The sequence below is a fragment of the Coregonus clupeaformis genome, unplaced genomic scaffold (genome assembly GCF_020615455.1).
Source record: "Coregonus clupeaformis isolate EN_2021a unplaced genomic scaffold, ASM2061545v1 scaf0023, whole genome shotgun sequence".
Taxonomy (NCBI): domain Eukaryota; kingdom Metazoa; phylum Chordata; class Actinopteri; order Salmoniformes; family Salmonidae; genus Coregonus; species Coregonus clupeaformis.
Genome location: NW_025533478.1, coordinates 55,116 through 69,400, shown reverse-complemented (window position 1 = coordinate 69,400; position 14,285 = coordinate 55,116). Strand labels below are relative to the sequence as shown.

At 44.1% G+C, this 14,285-nt stretch overlaps 1 protein-coding gene across 2 annotated transcripts in view; it reads left to right on the top strand.

Moving 5' to 3' along the window:
• The first annotated feature begins 450 nt into the window (after positions 1-450).
• Positions 451-14,285, top strand: part of LOC121554267 (leucine-rich repeat and calponin homology domain-containing protein 4) — a 67,059-nt gene continuing 53,224 nt past the window's right edge. For both annotated transcript variants that reach the window (XM_041867737.2, XM_041867736.2), the window contains exon 1: positions 451-877. In XM_041867737.2, the coding sequence (XP_041723671.2) occupies positions 706-877 (172 nt within the window). In that variant the 5' untranslated portion in view covers positions 451-705. The remainder of the gene's footprint in view (positions 878-14,285) is intronic.

The following is a 14,285-nucleotide window of genomic DNA, read 5'->3' as shown; positions in this document are numbered from 1 at the left end:
TCCCAGAAGATTGATTTGGTAGTAGCAGCAGCAGATGTGTGTCAGAGATTTTAGTGCAGAAGAAATACACAGGGTTTTGAGAGAAGGGGTTCCAGGCTCCCAGGCCAACGGCCTGGTGTAGGATCTGTTAAGGCAAAAGTAGTGGGAAGGGGTGGTGGGATTGTTGGGGATAGTGGTGTATAGCTAGGGTTAGATGGTGGTGCAATTGCTTTATTCCCCATTTCCCTTTTTTGTGAACAAAATGTGCAATTCACTCCCCGAGCTGTGAACTGCAGCAATACGCAACAAAGCGTCTAGTCTGCCGGAAAACCACACGAAGAAGAAGAACATGAACGCCCTTTTCCTCAGACCCCGCCTTGAGTTATCCAGCTCCTTTGAAATATGGGTGTGTAATCCCTGTCAATCAAATTCCTTTCTCATCGTAGCCACTCCCACTTCTCCTCAGCTACCTCGGGCTGCTGCACCCCTTCCGAAAGAGATTCAGTTAGTACATCTATTTCTTGCTTCGCGGAATGTTGTATCGTCGTTGTGGATAACGAAATAATTGTCTGTAGGATTTATTCATTGTCCTAGCTACTTCGAAAGTTGTTTGTCGGAAGAGAGGCGGACGGTTTTGGAAATAGTTGTGAGGGATATGAAAGTGTAAAGGAATACTTTATTTTTTGAGACTCAAACAAAGTAACATAAAGAGGCATATCTACGTTCATGGCTGCTGGGGACGGTGCCCAGCTGCCAGCGACAATAGCGGCTAGCCGGAGCGTGGAGAAGTCGCTCGAGGAAGCTGCAGCGAGTGGTGCTCTGAACTTGTCGAATCGTAAATTGAAGGAGTTTCCCCGAACCGCCAGGAACTATGACCTGTCCGATATTGTGCACGCAGGTGAGTTGTGTTTTGTGTAGATAACGTGGTTCGATTGAGTTGACAAATCATCTGATGGGGAGTCACCGTGGACAGTGTTATTTTTTTTTGTCACCTGCTATTGTTAGCTAACAATCATCATGAAGTTGAAATGTGACGAGCGGATTGTGTCTCAAGATTCCTTGACCCTATCTTCAGAAGTTGAACTGCCAATTCAACAACAACGTATTACATTTGTACATTTGTGTTTATTCTTTCAATTTCGAAGAGACATTTATTTTCATTTGTTTCATGCGTGCTCAGATTCATGTCCTGGCTCATTACTTGTCAAACTTTCACAAGTTCCCCTTTGCATCATGTATGATGATGTATGCTGGTCATGTCATTGTGTCAATGCTCAGCATAATAACATTGTAACGTTTTAGGGTGCCTAAAATTGCAGTCAAGTGAGTGAGGTTAATTGACAGTTCGGATTAAGGAGAAATATATTTGTTGAATGAGGATTACCCATTCCGGGTTGCTGCCTGAAAACATTCTAAAGTACACAACGTTTTGAAACAACGCCCCCCTCGGCTACTTTCTGTGCTCTCTGGTAATTATGACCATCTGCTCAAAAGGACCTAGGCCTTTTTAAAGTGATGAGAGACCTTGGACACACACACGGCCTGAAATTTCGTGATTTTAGTGGGCGCCAAGACTATGAACCAAAATAGCCGATTAAGTTGATTAGGACACAGAAAAACAATGTTCTGATATGAAAAATATGTGAACAATTTATATCAGAGCTATCTTTGAAAGAGTTTGTCTTCCATTCCTTTATTTTTGCTCACAAAACAATTTCATAGACAAACAATACAATTGTATGTTTTAAGTACACAACAATGATAACAACAATAATTCAAGTGTGCATGTATCTAACACTGTTCGGATAGCGGGGTTTCTGTAGCGCACGTGATGGACTTTGCAAAACTAATGGCCACTGGATTGATGGAAATAATCATATCATTCTGCCAGGTAGGCATAGACTACTTTGTAGTTACTTAACATTTAATTGGGAAATATATTTGGGAAAGCCTTTCCATCTACCAGAAGACGGTTATCATTGCAATGCTTAATTTTTTTCCAGTTCCATATTTATGATGTACGCTGCTGCTAAATTAATACAGAGGAAACACTGACGATACGCTTCCCATGGTTTGTTTTTTAATTGGAGCATGCCATATACTCCGACTATAATTAAACACTATCGTATTCTCAATATTAGCATAGGAATTGAGAAATAAATAATACAAGAATGGAAAGCTGGGATCCTCCTCTTTTCAATACAGGCCATCAAAGCTCTGTTTTCCCCTGATTGCATTTAGAATTGTTGTGGAATGCCTGGACTTTCTCTCGTTTCTTTCCACACATCAACCAGCTGTTGGAGGCATTGCACATTCTCACTGCCAGACAGGTGATATTCAGTTAAAACTAGGCTATTTGTGCATGTGATAAATAAACTTAACAGCTTCAGAAATTAATATTTTGCCAGTAATATAGACTCCATAGTTATTAGGGCACATCGGCCACAGTGGCCGCAAGGCTGTCGATGCCGTCAGGGAAATTTGAGGCCTGACACACACACACACACAGCTGCCATCTGTAATCCAACTAAATCCAACTAACGGTAATGGATACTGTAGTGATGAATGTATCCAAGGCCTTCGACACTATCTTCATGTGCACATGTTTATCCAACGAAGCTCAGATTATAAACATTCTATAGAATACATATAAACATTTATATGTGTTGGTGTCCAATGAGCTCTTCGTCATCTAAACCACCTCTGATGAAAGATTGTTTGCATTTAATAATACATTTTGCCTTGAGGACAGTTCCTGCAAAGTTTGCTCTAACTGCTCTGAGTCTGTCCAGTTTCTCTCATATATTCAGTGACTCATTTTCTGGTGGTGTTAAGATGGCAATGTAGTTCCCTTTTGAATGGTCGTAATAACACTTTTCTCCAAACATAGACAGAGCTTAGCTCATACCTGCACTTTGAGATAATAGCACCCTCCGTTTCAGTATTTGGTGCTTGCTTGCTTGACACACACATCTCTTTCCCCTATGACAGAGATTTAGGCTGATTTAATATAATTACCAGTGGTGACACAGACAGTGGTGTGTGCTGATTAGGAGCTTGATAGTCAGGTATGGTCTTGCCCAGACTGTCGAGTCCATGTCTTAACTGTATAATCCACCGGTGTGTCTTTTACATTACCAGACTAAACACGACAGGGGGAAGACCTCAAGGAATGGATCTGACTCTCTGTGAAGATTACAAAGAGAGAGACATTTAGATTTGATTCGGCGTGGCCAACTGTTATGGAAAGGCAGAACAAATCAAATGTTATTTGTCACATGCGCCGAATACAACAGGTGTAGACCTTAGTGACATGCTTACTTACAAGCCCTTAACAACAATGCAGTTTTAAGGGGGGTGCAATGCAAATAGTCTGGGTAGCCATTTGATAAGATGTTCAGGAGTCTTATGGCTTGGGGGTAGAAGCTGTTTTGAAGCCTCTTGGACCTAGACTTGGCGCTCCGGTACCGCTTGCCCTGCGGTAGCAGAGAGAACAGTCTATGACTAGGGTGGCTGGAGATGTACTGGGCCGTACGCACTACCCTCTGTAGTGCCTTGCGGTCGGAGGCCGAGCAGTTGCCATACCAGGCAGTGATGCAACCAGTCAGGATGCTCTCGATGGAGTAGCTTTAGAACCTTTTGAGGATCTGAGGACCCATGCCAAGTCTCCTTAGGGGGAATAGGTTTTGTCGTGCCCTCTTCACGACTGTCTTGGTATGCTTGGACCATGTTAGTTTGATGGTGATGTGGACACCAAGGAACTTGAAGCTCTCAACCTGCACCACTACAGCCCCATCGATGAGAATGGGGGCGTGCTTCTTCTTCTTCCTGTAGTCCACAATCCTCTCCTTTGTCTTGATCACATTGAGGGAGAGGTTGTTGTCCTGGTACCACACGGCCAGGTCTCTGACCTCCTCCCTATAGGCTGTCTTGTCGTCTGTGATCAGGCCTACCACTGTTGTGTCTTCGGCAAACTTAATGATGGAGTTGGAGTCGTGCAGGAGGGGAGCACACACCCCTGAGGGGCCCCCGTGTTGAGGATCAGCGTGGCGGATATGTTGTTACCTACCCTTACCACCTTGGGGCGGCCCGTCAGGAAGTCCAGGATCCAGTTGCAGAGGGAGGTGTTTAGTCCCAGGGTCCTTAGCTTAGTGATGAGCTTTGAGGGCACTATGGTGTTGAACGCTGAGCTGTAGTCAATGAATAGCATCCTCACATAGGTGTTCCTTTTTGTCCAGGTGTGAAAGGGCAGTGTGGAGCGCAATAGAGATTGTATCATCTGTGGATCTGTTGGGGCGGTATGCAAATTTAGGTGGGTCTAGGATTTCTGGGATAATGGTGTTGATGTGAGCCATGACCAGCCTTTCAAAGCACTTCATGGCTACAGACGTGAGACTACGGATCGGTAGTCATTTAGGCAGGTTACCTTAGTGTTCGTGGGCACAGGGACTATGGTGGTCTGCTTGAAATGTGTTGGTATTACAGACTTAGACAGGGAGAGGTTGAAAATGTCAGTGAAGACACTTGCCAGTTGGTCAGCACATGCTCTGAGTACACGTCCTGGTAATCCGTCTGGCCCTGCGGCCTTGTGAATGTTGACCTGTTTAAAGGTCTTACTCACATCGGCTACGGAGAGCGTGATCACACAGTCGTCCGGAACAGCTGATGCTCTCATGCATGTTTCAGTGTTACTTGCCTCGAAGCGAGCATAGAAGTAATTTAGCTCGTCTGGTAGGCTTGTGTCACTGGGCAGCTCGCGGCTGTGCTTCCCTTTCTGGTCTGTAATAGTTTGCAAGCCCTGCCACATCCGATGAGCGTCGGAGCCGGTGTAGTACGATTCGATCTTAGTCCTATATTGACGCTTTGCCTGTTTGATGGTTCGTCGGAGGGCATAGCGGGATTTCTCATAAGCTTCCGAGTTAGCGTCCCGCTTCTTGAAAGCGGCGGCTCTACCCTTTAGCTCAGTGCGGATGCTGCCTGTAATCCATGGCTTCTGGTTGGGGTATGTACGTACAGTCGCTGTGGGGACGCCGTCATCGATGCACTTATTGATGAAGCCAGTGACTGATGTGGTGTACTCCTCAATGCCATCGGAAGAATCCCGGAACATATTCCAGTCTTTGCTAGCAAAACAGTCCTGTAGCTTAACATCTGCTTCATCTGAACACTTTTTTATTGACCGAGTCACTGGTGCTTCCTGCTTTAGTTTTCGCTTGTAAGCAGGAATCAGGAGGATAGAATTATGGTCAGATTTGCCAAATGGAGGGCGAGGGAGAGCTTTGTACGCGTCTCTGTGTGTGGAGTAAAGGTGGTCTAGAGTTTTTTTTTTTTTTTTTTCTCTGGTTGCACATTTAAAATGCTGGTAGAAATGAGGTAAAACTGATTTAAGTTTCCCTGCATTAAAGTCCCCGGCCACTAGGATTGCCGCCTCTGGATGAGCGTTTTCCTGTTTGCTTATGGCCGGATACAGTTCATTGAGTGCTGTCTTAGTGCCAGCATCGGGTTGTGGTGGTAAATAGACTGCTATGAAGAATATAGATAAACTCTCTTGGTAGATAGTGTGGTCTACAGCTTATCATGAGATACTCTACCTCAGGTGAGCAAAACCTGAGGTAGAGTATCTCTACATAGACTGCCACCCCTTGTCTTACCAGAAGCTGCTGTTCTATCCTGCCGATACGGTGTATAGCCCGCCATCTGTATGTTATTCATTTCTTCGTTCAGCCACAACTCTGTGAAACATAAGATATTACAGTTTTTTATGTCCCGTTGGTAGGATATTCGTGCCTGTAGTTCGTCCACTTTATTATCAAGCGATTGTAAATTGGCCAATGGTATCGATGGCAAAGGCAGATTAGCCACTCGTCACCGGCTCCTTACCAAGCACCCCGATCTCCTTCCACGATATCTCCTTTTCTTTCTACTGCGATGACAGGGATGAGGGCCCTGTCGGGTGTCTGGAGCAAATCCCAGTTCAAGGTGAGTAATCGCTGTTCTGATGTCCAGAAGCTCTTTTCGGTCATAAGAGACGGTAGCAGCAACATTATGTACAAAATAAGTTACAAACGATGCGAAAAAACACACAAAATAGCACGGTTGGTTAAGAGTCCATAAAACGGCAGCCACCCCCTCCGGCGCCATCAGAGGCCAGCTCTGTGTCCTAATCCAGACGAGTTTTCAGAATCAATTAGTTTCAGGTGCCATTTTTGTATGGGTATATTGGAAAAGGGCCTACTGAAGCTCACTAGCGAGGGCTTATGGATGGAAAGTGGGGATATTGCAGAATTGGGACAAGGCTCCAAGCAGGCCCTATGGTGTTTATGATAACAGTGACAGTCTCCCTCTCTCTTATCCCCCTCTCGCTCACTGTCTCTCTCTCGCACACACACACTGTGGAGCAACTTCCCTTCAGGAAGGTCATGGTTCAGTCTTTTCCCCCTCCTCTCCCCACACACACCAGCGTTTCCGTTAGCCGGCAATAGCCAGCTTTTGTGCCCCCCCACCCCAAAAAATAAATGAATAGGCGATAAATAAAACAGGCGCCGGCCAATTGTCTGGAATAAAAAATAAAATAGCAAAATAATTATTTTTAGCATGTTCATTGATGGAAATACCAGTCGATGGAAATACATTTGACCAGTCATGCTTATCGAGGTTAATTTGCATAGTTTAGTGGAATTAAATTGGCACGTGTGTGTTTTCGTTAGTCGTTATGTTCATCACACATGCACAGCATACAGATACAGAGCCTATGGGCAGAAATCTTTCAGACAGCGCGAGAGCTGCTGCTACAGATTCTCAAACAGCTCCTTTGTTGCTGCTGGAGTGAAACGTGCTTTTATAAGCCCAATCATTGCGTAACAATTCTAAAGGCAATTGCGTGTTAAAAACTCAACTGGTAATTGAAGCGCGCTTCCCATTCATCATTCAAGTGTTTCTAGCCCCCCAAGCCCAAGCTGACATTGAAAACTAGCAATAACCCAAACAGAATTAGGCCTAAGCAAAACAAAGCTTGTAGGGGACAGTGCCTAACCCAAATAGAATTACGACATACTTTATGAACATAGCTTGCGGGGTACAGTGAGAGGAGGGGTTTTCTGTGACCTGACCCTGCCCCTGTTGTCCAGTAGCAACATTAGTAGTGATAATGTTCGCTCAGGGAGTGGGAGAGAGAGGGGAGTGAGTGGGTACAAAGTTAATAAATGCTGGGACCTCCATCCACTCTCATATGACCTCCTGAGGCACTCTTAGACAAGCTTATTTTTGAGAGGGAGAGGGAAACCGAGGGAGACAGAGAGGGGTGTGTGACACCGATAGAGAGACCGCGAGAGGAGAGGAGAACTGGAATGACCGCAGATACACTTCATACCACAACTAAGCACCCTAGCAGCTGACATATGAACTAATGAAAAGGAGGGGAACAGGGAAGGGGGGGATTGAGGGATGGGCGGCGAGGGGAAGGATGCCCTTTGATAGTGGGCTGGCGCTGCTCGCATTGTGCTCTTCGTGTTCCCGTGAAGGGGTTTCACCATTAAAGCCAGGATCTATCTCTCTCTCGCCTCCCTTCTTTGTCTGAGTCATGCTTTTAACCTGGCTCTCCCAGTTTATGGTGCCGGCCTCTATCCCTTGTGCTCTCTGTCAGTCTCTCAACATGCTCTGTCTGGCTGGCTCTCTTTTTCTCTCCCTCAGGCTCTCTCATTCCCACTCTGGTTTTCTCTACCTCTCCTTCCCCCATCCCATTTCATCTCTCTCTGATCCAGAAAGAGCACAGTCTGGTCTGTCTATCGCTCTGTTCAGTGACGTGTGGTCTGTCTGTCCTATTTGCTGCCAGTTTTCCTTTCATCACGTCTCGGCAGTTACTAAACAAAGTAGAGGAGTTTTGATGACATCTCATACACAGAACAGAATAGATGGCATTAGTTTTGATAGTGATGGGGGAAAGAAATCGCAATATTATTTTTGCGCTAGTTGTCTGTACCTTTTTTAAAGCTTCCTTCACAACCCTAGCTTTTAGTGTTGTCACGATACCAGAATTTCGACTGATACTTATACCAGGTTTAGTATCACAATACTCGATACCATCACAATACTCTATACCAAAATGATACCACAGCAAAAAAAATAAGACATATTAGCCACAGAATAACGCTTGATGCAGCCAGATAAACTCATCTACTGCTCTGTTCAATCGTTGGGCATCTTTTGAGTTAAATATCATTACATTTTGACTTTTCTATGTCAAAAATTTTCAGACAGCCATGTATGCATTAATTAATCAATCATATAATCAATTTAACTTAGTTTTTACCAATCAAACTACCGAACAACATAATGGTAATCATTTATTTGAATGGTAAATCTCTTGATAAACTGGGTAAATCAAGATGTAGCCTAGGCCTATCCACAATACAGGAGTGTGCATACATTGAGTTATTGAGCTAGCTTGTTTTGGCTGATTTCATGGGGCTACAGACAATCTGTTTCCCTTCCATTTGGGACCCTTTTTTATTGTACTGAACATTTGCATAGAAAAAATGTGCGCTGTCTCTTTAACCAGTAATGACGTCAAGGCAAGAGGGGTGGTGGCCTGTCAGTTTTCTGAGGAAATAGATAATATAATCTTTGGGAGAGACATGAGAGAGTGAATGAATAACGTTTTTGGTGGCAATCAGCTTTGAAATCTTCATTTTTTGCATAAAGGTTTGCATATTATCACAAAGTACTACAGTAGTGAATTGATGATAGCTTAAGCTGTCAGCTAGCAAGGAAAGTTAGCCTACAATAGCTGGAAGCGACCAGTATCTTCTTGCATTGTAAAGTGTTCTGGCCTGTATGGACATTGTTTTGCAAACAGTAATTAACAGTTTCAACATTTCTACATGGTGTCGCATTATTCAAGTGTGTTAACTTCTGTGCAGCATGAGTGGGGAGCTAACATGATGCAGCCCAGACACCCAGTGTAGGCTAGCAATGAGTAAGATGAGCAGGCACATTGCATGCTATAATAAGGGGTTGGCTGCGCTGATACACAGGCTTCATCCATGAGACACATTTGACAAAAGTAACGAAAGTAACACACATTCGAGTACGAACCGTTTTTCATGTTCTAGTATCAAAAAAGTACAGAGGTTTCAGTATACCGTGCAACACTGCTAGGTTTTGATGGCGCATGTGTTCAAGATCATTCAATTCTAGTGTGTTCAGGTTCAGCTTTGGTCGTGTCGAGCCTGCCGTCAGGGGAACATTGCCCACAGGAGGAGGTGTGTACCGGCTCGAGAACATAAAGTCATTTTTCCTCGCTACAAAACTTTTGATCCTCTATTTCCCCCCCCTCCCTGCTCACAAACGCCTCTTCTAATGTAAAGTTACTCTACACCAGGGGTCGGCAACCTATTTTGTGTGGAGTGCCAATTTACAATTTATCCTACCATTTCTAACGATCTTGCGTGCCAGTTATGATTTTCATATGTGCATTACAACTAATTGTGTCTATTGAATATCTAATTGCCCACAAACGGAAGAATTGCATAAATCGCTAAACAGAGGCGCTGTCCATCAGCACCACGGAGCTCCACTATAGGCCTGCCTGCATCAGATGAGCGATGCCGCACCAAGGCGCTGTCCAAGGTGTTGAATCCGGCGCGGTCTTCGCTCCTTTTAAAATGCACTTCCTGATGTTCGCCATTGTTTGGTCGAGTTTGTTTGGCAAGCGTCCTTGATAATTGTAAGTCATTATTTCGATGTTATGTCTCATATTCCATTGCATTATGTGTATTTGTCTGAAATTCAGTTGTGGTCAGCAGTTTTAATGTGATGGTCATTTTAATGTTGTCATCATTTGAAGTTGGCCTTATTTTGACTTGATTGCCTGTAGTAGTGGCTTTATGTATATTTTTTTTCGTAAAGCTGTCTAAATGTTGGTTTTATTTATGGTTTTGATTTATGGACAATATTCCTTTGGTGCGTTTTATCAAGATTTGGTTGTGATGCGACACTTATGATGTTTTCAATTGCATTTATCAGACATTCCGATTTGATTATATATGGGCATTTTGTTAGAACACTTGGAAATATGATTTATACATCTTCGTTTATAATAATATTGTGTATAAATTGCTTCTCATTTATGTATTTTTGTGGAACAGTCCCATTTCAATATAGGCTACATAACTACAAAGGACAAATAATACATACAAATATTACATTATTTATTGAAAGATACAAGGTTCAAGGTTCAATAAAAAAACACAACTGAGATGACCGTTAGGCCTACCAACAGCCCTAAACATAACTGAATTATTATAAACTTCATATCTGACCTATATTTGGAGACATTGAGCTGCACATAGGCCTCCCAGTGGTCCGTTGTCAGCCGACTGCATGAGGGGCTCAGGATAGACTTCATGTGTGACAAGATCTGTTCACATACAGTGAGGGGGAAAAAGTATTTGATCCCCTGCTGATTTTGTGTGTTTGCCCACTGACAAAGAAATGATCAGTCTATAATTTTAATGGTAGGTTTATTTGAACAGCGAGAGACAGAATAACTACAAAAAAATCCAGAAAAACGCATGTCAAAAATGTTATAAATTGATTTGCATTTTAATGAGGGAAATAAGTATTTGACCCCCTCTCAATCAGAAAGATTTCTGGCTCCCAGGTGTCTTTTATAGAGGTAACGAGCTGAGATTAGGAGCACACTCTTAAAGGGAGTGCTCCTAATCTCAGCTTGTTACCTGTATAAAAGACACCTGTCCACAGAAGCAATCAATCAATCAGATTCCAAACTCTCCACCATGGCCAAGACCAAAGAGCTCTCCAAGGATGTCAGGGATAAGATTGTAGACCTATACAAGGCTGGAATGGCCTACAAGACCATCACCAAGCAGCTTGCTGAGAAGGTGACAACAGTTGGTGCGATTATTCGCAAATGGAAGAAACACAAAATAACTGTCAATCTCCCTCGGCCTGGGGCTCCATGCAAGATCTCACCTCGTGTAATAATAATAATAATATGCCATTTAGCAGACGCTTTTATCCAAAGCGACTTACAGTCATGCGTGCATAATTTTTTTTTTTTGTGTATGGGTGGTCCCGGGGATCGAACCCACTACCTTGGCGTTACAAGCGCCGTGCTCTACCAGCTGAGCTACAGAGGACCACAAGTGTAGTTGCAATGATCATGAGAACGGTGAGGAATCAGCCCAGAACTACACGGGAGGATCTTGTCAATGATCTCAAGGCAGCTGGGACCATAGTCACCAAGAAAACAATTGCTAACACACTACGCCGTGAAGGACTGAAATCCTGCAGCGCCCGCAAGGTCCCCCTGCTCAAGAAAGCACATATACAGGCCCATCTGAAGTTTGCCAATGAACATCTGAATGATTCAGAGGAGAACTGGGTGAAAGTGTTGTGGTCAGATGAGACCAAAATCGAGCTCTTTGGCGTCAACTCAACTCGCCATGTTTGGAGGAGGAGGAATGCTGCCTATGACCCCAAGAACACCATCCCCACCGTCAAACATGGAGGTGGAAACACTATGCTTTGGGGGTGTTTTTCTGCTAAGGGGACAGGACAACTTCATCAAAGGGACGATGGATAGGCCATGTATCGTCAAATCTTGGGTGAGAACCTCCTTCACTCAGCCAGGGCATTGAAAATGGGTCGTGGATGGGTATTCCAGCATGACAATGACCCAAAACACACGGCCAAGGCAACAAATGAGTGGCTCAAGAAGAAGCACATTAAGGTACTGGAGTGACCTAGCCAGTCTCCAGACCTTAATCCCATAGAAAATCTGTGGAGGGAGCTGAAGGTTCGAGTTGACAAACGTCAGGCTCGACACCTTAATGACTTGGAGAAGATCTGCAAAGAGGAGTGGGACAAACCTGGTGGCCAACTACAAGAAACGTCTGACCTCTGTGATTGCCAACAAGGGTTTTGCCACCAAGTACTAAGTCATGTTTTGCAGAGGGGTCAAATACTTATTTCCCTCATTAAAATGCAAATCATTTTATAACATGGATTTTTTTGTTGTTATTCTGTCTCTCACTGTTCAAATAAGCCTACCATAAAAATTATAGACTGATCATGTCTTTGTCAGTGGGCAAACGTACAAAATCAGCAGGGGATCAAATACTTTTTTTCCCTCACTGTAGATACGTGGATCCAAATGTTGAAAGCATTGCACATGCGACCTAGTTCAGACTGTCAAATTTCACTGGCAGGCTCTCCCAACAGTCGATAATGTAGCCCCCTATCTCTCTCTGTCCCTTCCAGTTCTTTGCGCAGCTCTGTGAATTTTGATGACCAAAGAGGGGCACGCTTTGAGCTCGATCAGTTGCATTTCAAAGTCATCGATACCCATCCGCTGAAACACCAACAGATCCAGTCGGTCTCCTCAAAGTTGTCTGGCTTGATCTTGGAACATGAATTCTCTTGGTGAATGATACAGTGACATTTAACCATGGGGTGGCCAATCTTATCTTCAATCAGCTTTGTGAATCCTTTGTTACCCCACTATAGCGGGGGCACCGTCAGTTGTAATAGTGAATATGTTTTGAATATCGACACCTCTCCTCAAAATGATCTGTGAAGGCTTTTGCTACATCTTTCCTTTTGTATTTGTATTTATTTTGGATCCCCATTAGCTGCTGCCAAGGCAGCACCTACTCTTCCTGGGGTCCAGCAAAATTAAGGCAGTAAATACAATTTTAAAAACATTACAATACATTCACAGATTTCACAACACACTGTGTGCCCTCAGGCCCCTACTCCACCACTAACGCATATCTACAGTACAAAATCCATGTGTACGTGTGTGTGTGTGTGTGTGTGTGTGTATATGCATGTGTCTGCACCTATGTTTGTGTTGATTCACAGTCCCCGCTGTTCCATAAGGTGTTTTTTAATCTGTTTTTTTTTAAATCTAATTTTGCTACTTGCATCAGTTACTTGATGTGGAATTGAGTTCCATGTAGTCATGGCTCTATGTAGTACTGTGCACCTCCCTCCCATAGTCTGTTCTGGACTTTGGTACTGTGAAGAGACCTCTGGTAGAATGTCTTGTGGGGTATGCATGGGTGACCGAGCTGTGCGCCAGTAGTTCAAACAGACAGCTCGGTGCATTCAACATGTCAATACCTCTCATAAATATAAGTAGTGATGAAGTCAATCTCTCCTCCACTTTGAGCCGTGCTGCCCTGATCTGAGCCAATTGCAATTTTCCTAAGTCCTTTTTTGTGGCACCTGGCCACACGACTGAACAGTAGTCCAGGTGTAACAAAACTAGGGCCTGTAGGACCTGCCTTGTTGATAGTGCTGTTAAGAAGGTAGAGCAGCGCTTTATTATGGACATACTTCTCCCCATCTTAGCTACTTTTGTAACAATATGTTTTGACCTTGATCGTTTACAATCCAGGGAGAGATATATATATATATATTGTGACGTCACGAGAGGCTACACAGCTTTCAGCGGGATTGCTCAAGTAGTGCAAGGAGACAAGGTTCAAACAAAACAAGGATTTTATTATAGGTCTTGGGAAATTAACGAAAATATAACAAAATTCTGTTCTCTTGTGGCTCTTTAAGGGTTAACAGTTCAGGGATGTCTCTTCCACATCCAAAGTCATAATTCTCACTCGCTCAGATAACTTTTCCCCAGCCTTACTGTAGTCCACGTTGCAGCTAGTGGCCAACCCAGCAAAAAGTCCTTCCAAATGTCTCTCACGTATTTCCACAGGTGCATATATCCAAAGGTGAGTATTTCCCAAAGGTAAGTATCTTCAAATCCTTATATTCCTCCTGGAAGTGGACGTGCAGCACTCTTGTCCTCCAGAGAGCCCAGGTTGGAGACTGTGTCTCTTCCCTTCCCAAACCTTCAGCTCATCAGCTCCTCATTTGTTTCAGCTGCGTGGGAAGATTGGCCATAGAGGGGTGGAGTTCCCGACCATACCAGCAGATGGAGCCATAGCTGTCTGGGTTTGCAGCCACCTCAGGGGATGTAACGTCCCTCCAGGACACAGCCTCTCGTGACATCACACATCCCCCCCTCGGGACCGACGTCCTCGTCGGGTAAAGGCATGCGAAGAAGGCATCACGCCGGGAGAGGGCGTCCGCATTGCCGTGGTGCTTGCCAGACTGCTCTCTCTTCAACTCATCCAACTCTAGGACCAGGGACTCAGCCTCCTGTTGTCTCTCCTTGAGTTTCTTACTGAACGCATCAGCCTTGGTTTTAGCAGAGTTTAGCTTCTGTTGAGCAGCTTTCAGTTCCTTCTCTCTCTCTGCCTCCGCATTCTTCATCT